The sequence below is a fragment of the Anomalospiza imberbis genome, chromosome 1 (genome assembly GCF_031753505.1).
Source record: "Anomalospiza imberbis isolate Cuckoo-Finch-1a 21T00152 chromosome 1, ASM3175350v1, whole genome shotgun sequence".
Taxonomy (NCBI): domain Eukaryota; kingdom Metazoa; phylum Chordata; class Aves; order Passeriformes; family Viduidae; genus Anomalospiza; species Anomalospiza imberbis.
The window spans coordinates 127,203,245-127,212,932 of NC_089681.1; the positions used below are offsets into that span (position 1 = coordinate 127,203,245).

At 40.0% G+C, this 9,688-nt stretch overlaps 1 protein-coding gene across 1 annotated transcript; it reads left to right on the forward strand.

Annotated features, from left to right (window-relative positions):
• Positions 1–2,500: 2,500 nt before the first annotated feature.
• SEM1 (SEM1 26S proteasome subunit) lies at positions 2,501–8,533 on the forward strand. The gene is made up of 3 exons (XM_068210575.1): positions 2,501–2,672; positions 6,360–6,453; positions 8,341–8,533. The coding sequence occupies exons 1-3, from the start codon at positions 2,597–2,599 to the stop codon at positions 8,381–8,383; spliced, it is 213 nt and encodes a 70-aa protein (XP_068066676.1). The 5' UTR covers positions 2,501–2,596; the 3' UTR covers positions 8,384–8,533.
• Positions 8,534–9,688: the final 1,155 nt, after the last annotated feature.

Consider the following 9,688-nt stretch of genomic DNA (forward strand, 5'->3'; position numbering starts at 1 on the left):
ATATGGTATGTCATACCCATCCACCACCTACCAGGACATTTTCCTTGGTAGGCTATTTGGTGTTGCAGACTGAGTTGTCTACTTGTCAAATCTGCTCCACCATGAGTGAAAATAACTGATTATACTCTGGAGAATCCCCAAACAACCAGCAAACAGCCTGCTGGTTGTGACACTTGGCATGCATACCAGGTCAAATCCAGCTTGGACACAGTGGAAATCTGAAGGTAAGCCTCATTGCTTTGCCCTCTGGGAATTTGTTCCTGCAAGGTCTAGCAGGTTGGTTTGGAGAATGCTTCACAGATCAGGTCCTTCAGGCAACAGAGAATGGGCTAACCTTGATGAGGGAAACACAACATGGCAGATATCTATGCCCTTGGAGACCCTACCAGCAGAGAGTTAAAGGGTTTGGGGAATTATAGTGAGGGCTGCATTCATGCATTCATCTCCTAAAAAAGCCGGACAAACTAGTGAAATTGCAGACTTACAAAACCTGGGGTGTTGGATTTAAACCAATGGATTTAGAGTTTTTAATTTTGAAATCATGATTTGACAGCAATCTTACAAGTAAAATAGGTAAAACAAGAGCCAAGCTCCTTATTTAATGACAGAAATCCAGAAACCACAAATTTAAAAGAACCATCAAAAAATGTGAGATTTAAAATAAAAGGAGGAGAATTTGACACTACAGATTTTTGTGGCAACAGAAGATTAAGTTTGGCTAACTGGTGATACAGGAGTACTCAGCTTCATAAGTGGGAAACGCATAGGAGGCCTCAAATCCGAGACTGATTCTGGTCAGACTCTACATCAGTAACACACTGCTTCAGGAGTCCTTGATTTTACTTGTTTCACAGTGCAGTGGCTGGCCATATTCTCTTGGGAAGTACAGATTCTTCTTTTCATGGGCACTTCCTAACCAGCAGCTTGGCACAGAAGGAAAAGAAAGAAGAGGTGGAAAGGACTCTTGCATCTTTTCTCTACAGCAGATATGTAGGGAAAGTCTATGAAACAAGTTCAGGCTGCTTCCTGCTTCAGGGATACCTGAAGCTACTTGTCCATAGGAGTTTCCAACTGACATTCTTTCTTGGATGATCTAGGTGCAACTGAGTATCTTGTTATTCCCCGGTGTAATCCAGACTTCACAGTTCAGTCCAATTCTAGGTTAGCAAAAACTAGAGGGTTTGAATATGAGCCTTAGTAACTGAATGATCATGAGTCATTGCAAGCTTTTGATATGACAGACCCATATCCACTTTATGACTTTATCTTGTACTCTCTTAGAGCAATATTATTCCAAAATGCACGGCTTGCTGAAAATCCCAGCTAAATTACAACTAGATTTCACATACTGATTTATTAAACCAGAGTTTTCATAATTTCACAGTCATCACTGTCAGTCAGTCCTTCTGTCCCAAAAAACTAAAACGTGACCGTTTGATTAGACCTTTCACCTGGCAGAAGGGCTCATTTCCCACCTCGCCTTACCTGTGGCTGCATGCCAGAACACATTTATGCTGGGTTGGAACTCAATGATATATGAATTCCCACACCAGTGTTGTTTCCCTGACTTTAAATCCAGGATACAGTATAACCCAGCAGTGCAAGTCATTGCCTTGTGAATCAGCTTCTCACAGAGAAAGGGAAAACATCCCAGCTCCTCCACCAAACTGGCAGTATTGTTACGAGGTGATTGCTGGGAGAGAAGCCATCGGTGCTGCAGACAAACTTGTTCAGGCTAGTAAGTGCTGAGCTTTGCCTTTGCTGAAATCATCAACAGAATCTAGATCTAAGTGAAACAAATACACTTTGGAATAATAAAAACCCATAGCATTTCTAGTTTTCATGTAACAGCCTAAACTCTTAATGAATAGGTTAGTCAGTCTCTCTTTCAAGCTGCTTGCTTGTTTCTGTGATGTGATGGACAAGGAATTTAGAACATAGCAAATTAATTTTAAGTTTCCACGGAATCACAGAATCAATTAGGTCAGAAGAGACTTCTGGGATCATCCAGTCCAACCAATGGCCAAACACCACCTTGTCAACCAGACCATGGCACTGAGTGCCACGGCCAGGCTTTCCTGAAACACCTCCATGGAAGGTAGCGCATGCCAACGCCTCATCACTCCTTCCGTGAATGAATCCCTCCTAATGTGCAACCCAAACCTCCCCTGGCGTTTTGAAACACTACATTTAAAAGCCAGAAGGGGAAAAGCTCTAACACCATGGCATCGAGATTAAGGACACAAGGCTGATACTCGATAGGCTTTGCCTGCATACCAACCAATAATGAAAGAACGCAGAGAACAGAGGCGCTCAGTAGCGGCAGCAGCCCGTGCAGTTTGGTCTGACGTTGCAGGGAAGGAGTTTGCTCTCCCCACAGCACCGCAGAGAGCAGCAGCACCAGCAGCATCCCCCGCGCTCGCACCGCAGCCCCGCTGTGGCCGCGCCGGGCCCGGAGCGGCGGGCGGGGCCGGCAGAGCCGCGATCCGCAGGGCGCAGGCGCGGGCCGGAGCCGGGGCCCGGCAGCGGCGCAGGCGCGGCGGCGGCCGCGGGATCCCAGCAGGCTCGGGGCGGCGGGGCGCGGTGCGGGCCCAGCATGTCGGAGAAGAAGCAGCCGGTGGACCTGGGGCTCCTGGAGGAGGACGACGAGTTTGAGGAGTTCCCGGCTGAAGGTGCCGGGCGGGGGCGGCACGGGATGGGACGCCAGGACGCGACAGGCCGCGGCCTGCAGGCGGGACCGCGGCGGCCTGGGCCGGCCGGGGCGGGCAGGACGCGGCGGGCGGGAGCGGCGGCGGGGCTGGGGCGCCGTGTGCGCCGGCCCTGCCCGCGGGTCCCCGCGGCCGCTCCGCGGGGCAGCGCCGTGCTGCCGCTCCGCAGGGCCCGGCTGAGCCCCGCGGAAGCTCCCCCGGTGGCCCGCGGGTCCCTGCCCAGCCCCCGGCCGGGCAGCGGCTGCAGCGCCGCCAGAGCCGCGATCGAGCGCGGTCGTGGTGCCCGTGCCCGGCTCTGTGCCGCTGTCACGGCGCTGGGCACGTCGCGCTGGAAGTGCTGTGTCATTGTGCGAGAGGGCTGGGAACGAGTGCGGGAGAAATTTACTGCTTTTTGATACTGGAGATGAGAATGGCAGGGCAGAGGAGGGATGAGGGTTAGAAACTGAGAGTAAGCTGGAAAAATATGTGAAAATGAAATACTGTGCTCTGTAGCCACTCTTAGTGACCTTATCATTGAAGCACAGATATGTATATGCTAGTTTGCTTTTAATAAGTACAGATATACTTAATACGGAAGTTAAATTCAGTAAAACAACTCAGTGTCCCTTGACAGAGATAGTCTTGCAAACATGCTTATTAGGGAATATTTGCTTTTTATGTCCTTAATTCTGTCTCAGGTTGTGGATCATGAAAAATGATGTATCTCATGATGAATGTAACGTCAGGATTTTTTTTCTCTAATGTCTTTATTGCATGTGGTTTTTCTGTGGCCTTACAAGCCTTAGGTGTTCTGAGCCCTTTAGTTCTGCTAAAATTAATGTTTTTGTGCGTACTCATAAAGTTCATGACATAGTTAGGATATTAGCTAAAAGAAACTTAAAAGACTATATTTTCTTTTTCATACGTGTTTCCTAAAAAGAAAATCTTATTTAATGTAAATTAACTATTTTGAACCTTGAATTGGGCAGAGCCCTGACTTACTGTTACAGAAGGTGAACTTAGTTTTGCTCGACTCTAGCTGTAATGCTAAAGCAAAGTACTCTGCAGGCTTTCTGGGTGGAACAGAGATTTATTAAAAAGTGACCATCATCAGAGTTCTAGATGTTCTTTCTTGTAGAAAATAAGAACCTCTAAAAGGGTCCATTTGAATCCTCAAGTGAGGTCATAGTTTTGACATGTTGAGTGTTCAGAACGCTTTGTCTCTTATCTCCAGTATTTAGGAAAGAACTGTGATAACTGGGCTCAAACACATTCCGAATTGTTGTTCTTTCAAATTAAAACACCACTTTCTAGCAACAGCTTCTATTACCCAGTTTCTATCCAAAGGAAATTAGATAATGTAAATCTATGTTAAGGGATGAATACGTAGACTTTTAGGGTTTATTCCAACCTAAAAATTTGCTTAAACTATTTATGAAATCAAGTTGTTTATCAAAACCAGACGTGCCCAATTTTTATAGGATACTTTGAAATATAGCATAAATATACTATAGTAGATGAAAATATATGTAAATGAATCACTTAAGAATATTTTGTACAGTGCATTTCAGAATATAAAAATGTAAAGTGATAGAGCAGGGGATAAAGAGCCCTAAAATCCTAAAAATTGTTTTTTGTTTCCCAAGTATGAAATAAAACAATCAGTGATCAACATGTAAGAATATATTTTTAAGGAGTTCAGCCATGACAAGTTTATAATTTTAGTGTATATTAGTAATACTTTATGGTAGTGGACTCTTAAGTGATATTAATACTTTCATTCCCAGATAATGCTCTACGTTTTTTTAGTTTTGTTTAGTCACAGGCACATAATGTAGCAGGGAGTAATAACTGTATTATACAATTCTGGGGTAATAGTTTCAATATAGAGATGCTGCAGAGTCTTGTCCTACGGGGATGAGAATGTAATTTAGGCTTTACTTCCACTCTCCTCCCCACCCCAGCAAGGAAGATGAGATGGGCCTTTCTGACTCCTCTTTACTCAGTGTGATTTAGTGCATCTTTTTGCAGTCTGCCCTGCTGCTCTTCTATGACTGAAGCTGCTGTTTGTTGTGCTGGATATGAGTTACTGGGAGATTTTTTTTCCAAGTTTGTAGTTCTGTCTGAGCTACTTGTATGTTTGTAGATAGAAAAGTTTGACTTAGTGTTAAGTTGTTTGAGCTTTGTTTTTTCTCTCTTAAAAATCCAGTTAATCAGTAAAGTTGTTTATTTTTTGAAAAAAAATCAATGGAATATAAATTGGCAAGGGCAAAGCTTATTGCAGGTAGTTCTAAAGGATAAGCCCTTTCCTTTGAGCAACTAGCAATACAACTAAATCCAAGTAATGCATTTTTATATACAACATTTTTTCTTCACCTTTTCTTCCCAGTTTTTTACTGTTGCTCTCACAGCACAATTTCTATGCTCCTTCATCTTTTCCCATTATATAATTTATTTGAATAGGGAAATTTAATTGTAATGCCTTCTACATGTGTGTCTTTAATCAGTGACAAATGGATTTTCCTGTCCTGGTGAATCTCAAATATTAATTTTGTTGCCTGTCAGCGTTAGAAAAAGGAGGAGAAAATGCAAAGACCAGGCTTCATTCTTAGAAAGTTAGCTGTTCACAGTGAATTAGTTTTTGATGTTTTACCCCACTAACTTTCTTTCCTGTTCCCCCCATACCTACATCAGTGTTTAATGTTACTTTAGGCCGTAGTCCTCAAAGCTTTCTGTGCATGGGCAGCAGATGGCTTACTAGAATGAACAGGGAAGAACAGTGTTATCTCTTTAAATACAGTAACAGACTTTGAGAAATAAAAATTTGCAAGTGTCAAAATTCAGGGGCTTCTTTTTTTTTAACATTTGAAAAACTATATGTCTTTCAGTAGGACTAAACAGAGAAACTAAAAAAAAATCAAGTAAGCCAACTTATGTTTTCATAGTGATTCTGAGCCTTTCATTTTCATTATTTTTCTGAACTATTTTGTTTTATTTTAATTTTTTTCTAATAATGAAGCATTACGTGTATGATGAGTAATTTGTCAAGGGTGATGTGCCGGATTACTTCATTATAGGAAAAATATAAATAAAGTTAGTAAATGGACATAAAGCGTTTCCCTACAAAGGCAAGACAGCTTCTGCTGTCTTGGGAACCCAGAAATAGCAGATTAGAGGTATCAAGTGCTGTTTGCAGATGCTTGTCTCAATTTGCCTTTGCTTTTGCATCACAGACAGTTTTTTGTCATTTGTCCACAGACTGACTGCATCTGATTTGAGGGAACAGAGAATGTGTCTATGTTTTGGCAAAAGCATCTGATTCATGTTTACTTTTTTAATCTGAAAACGGTGTCTAAATAGAAATCTGGAAGGATGATGCTACAGTTTATTCATAAGTATGCAAAATATCTCTTAGGAATGTTTAATCTTGCAAACCATTATTTTTTTGTAATGATTTTTTTTCACCAAGTTTCATATCTGTTGTAATTACAGAAATTTTGAGATGTGTTTTAGATATTTCTGTCTCTCTCTTTCTGTCTTCAATGTGATCCAGACTTCTCTGTTAAATTTACCAGAAGTCTGCCTTTCCCTGTGGCTGAGATAATTGGTCAGTAAGACATGGTACCAAAGCAGTGCAGCATACAATATTTAGATCTGCTTTTCTGTCTTTAGATTGGACTGGTTTAGATGAAGATGAAGATGCACATGTCTGGGAAGACAACTGGGATGATGACAATGTAGAAGATGATTTCTCCAATCAGTTAAGGTAATTTTATTTAAACTTTCTGTTCTAGAAGACAGGTAAAATACTTTAAATGGAGTTAATTAGTTAATATCTGAAAGTTTGAAATATGTTTGAAAGTTTATTTTTTTTTACTTTAAAAAAATAAAGATCTGAAATGGAAATAAATGAAAGCTTTACTTTTTGCTTTTCTATTTAAAGCCTTTTAGAACCAGACTTAGGGATTACAAGACTCTGAAGTGCTGATCAGCATTTCATCTTTTAATAATTCTACTGAAAATGCCTTAGGACATTGTGGTGACAGAATTTTGCTCTGTTACGCAAACAATTCAAAGATCATGGAAAGTTGAGATATAGTTGACGCTTTGTCAATTTAACATGAGTGAATCCTTTTCTAATGACTTTTCTATGAGTGTGTGAAAGTTCTGAATTGTACTGCCAAGATTAATGGCAAGGCATCCAAGATTATCCCTTTGTGCTATGTGGTGTGCAAAGTATGTTACAGTTTTTATGTCTGTACTTTAAAACAGCACTGCTGTTCTTTGTTCAAATGGGCAGATTTTGTGGAGATTAGTGATCTGTATTAATGTTAAGGTTCTTTCCTATGTGATGAACATACTGTTTATGAGCAACAACAGCAAAGTAATTGTTAATTACATGCTTTAAAAAAAGTGATAGCAATTTGTGTACCTCTAAACCAGTTGCTTAATCCTCTTTGTCACTTGTAGTTTCAGTAATCCTTTACTGATGCATAATTATAACTTAAATTGTTTCAAGCATTCAGAACAAAGCCAGATTTTATAATTAATCCCTCAGTATGTTGCATGAGGAGCAAACTGTCTGTAATACAGCCTGCTTAAACAGTTCCTGGGTTGATCTCCTTTGTACTCCAGGGAAAGCAATTACTTTTCTGTCTTCTGCATAAGAAATTGTTGGTATAGTTATTTAATATATGGTTCAAAGGCAGTTAAATGGTAATATTGGAAAACATGTAGTGAAACAGACTTTCAAGAAATAGTATAATTCTTGATAGACATAGTTGATCTAGACTAACTTTCTGTAGCTGGCCTTAGTTGCAGCCTGCAGTGTTGGTGACCCTATAGTGGTTTGCAGTGTTGCCTGGTTGTAGCATTTTCTTTCATCTCTAGAAAGCAAATGCTGCAGTCCTCCACTTTTAAAGTCCTACAACTAAATGTGCAAACTGACCCAAAATAATTTTGGAGATTTGTACTTCTGTATCTAGGTGCTAGGATAAAACAGGATGCATCCTGGCTGGTGTGTTCAGAGGCAGGTGAGTAGCAAAGTGGTGGCAGGACAGGAGTGGTAACAGTTGTAGTTCTGACTTGCTGTCCTGGCCACAACTAAGGACAACAAAGCAATCGTTTCCCTCAGAACTGTTCACTGCAACTTGTATTGCATCAAGACATAAATAAAAATTCCAGACTGCACTATTCTAAAAGCAAAAAAAAAAAAAAAGCTTACAATTGTTTTGGAAGCACATGCAGTTAAGTCAAATAGAATAGTGAGCTTGCTTGAGTTAAGGAAGTCTTGAGAATAATGTACAAGATTCTTGAGAATATGTATAAGATAGTATTTTGGTTATTCTAATGAATTGGGAGAAGTTGCAGGCGCATAGGTGCTACTTCGTGCCATATGGTGGGTCAGAGGGCAATAACTGTGATTAAAACAAATACTTGAATTTTTCACTGAGAAGTCACTTAAAGTGATTTAAGATAAAAAACTGTGGAGTTCAAGAATTAGAGAGTAAGTAAGGTTAAGGTAATTGGCATGAATCAAAAAGCAGTATGACATTGCTATTTAAAATGATTGTATATTGTGTAGTATATTTAATTTTTTAATTAACAGTATTGTGTATGTGTTTCAATATATCTGTCTTTCTCTTCTATACAGAGCTGAATTAGAAAAACATGGATACAAGATGGAAACGTCATAGCTTTTGCAGAACATGGAGTGGTTTAACACTGAACTGTGGATAGACTTTATTGAGAAAAGAAGAAAAGATGGAAAACGAGAAGACACACTTAGTTCATTATCTGCTTGGATTTATTATTGTTTTGTATAAAAAATAAAGTTTTTAATCTTAGCCTTGTCATACATTTAGCCTCTACTCACCTGGTACATTGTATTTTCGTTCTGAAATGTCTTGTGTGGCGGAATTCACAGACCTGCCTGGAATGCCACTAATGGTCTGTCAGTGGCTGATGCTCTTGCACTGGCTGCTGTCCTGGGGAGCTAAACACGTGTAAACAGAATGAAGACTAATGAATATTGCTGTCACAGGAAATAAAATACTTCTGTATTTCAATTAAAATGCAGCAGAGATTGAAAGCAGTATGAGGGAGTGATAAAGCTTGTTTTGCCTGAGGCTTTAATTTCATAATGACTTTGTTTTTTTTTTTTTTTTTTTTTTAGTAATTTCATGTGAGTGCTGGTTTAATAAAACAGAGTTCAAAGTGTCTTGCAACAGCAGAAATCCAAACTCTCCAATCTGGTCCTGTCATTTCTCAGGACTGTTAAAGATGAGACTTCTCTGGAAGTGAAAGTTCTGTTCTTGCACGTATTTAAGCCTAGGAATCTCTGCTGAAATTGCCTCCAATTTGCCAGCTACAACAATTCATCTGTATCACGCAAACATACCTGTGGAGAACAGAAATCAAACTTCCAACTCATTTCATGGAGGCCAACAAAGATTTGCCAGAAAGCTATCGCAGTAGTGACTGGATTCAATTACTCTGAACTAGAAAACAGAAAGTGGAAATTACCACACCTATTACCACTTCCATGGACGCTCCCCAAAGGACCTGTTAAAGCTGGTGTATGCCAAGACTGAGAGAGATGGCAGCCATGGCTCCAAATTGTTTTTTTTTTTTTTTAATAAAGGAGCAACTATAGTTACATGCTTACAGAATTGAATGAGCTGCTTACTTTTTAGCTGTTCACTTAGAGAAATGGAGACTTCATTGTTACTTAAAGTTAGCTTTCAGAATAAAGGTGTAGTTGATGGCCATGCAGTTATTTAACCTTGTTAATTAAATAACTGAGTATCTTATGTTATAATGGCATTGATTAATGGAAAATGTGAGGAAATTTCCTCTCTGCAAATTATTAGGTGGTGCTATTTTAATAGTGGAGGTAAGATTCACTGTGACTCTTACTGCTTTCTGAAGATAGCTATGTAAAGACAGAACTTCATTGCCATCTGAATGGTTCTGCAAAACTAAATGTCTCAGATGGCGTT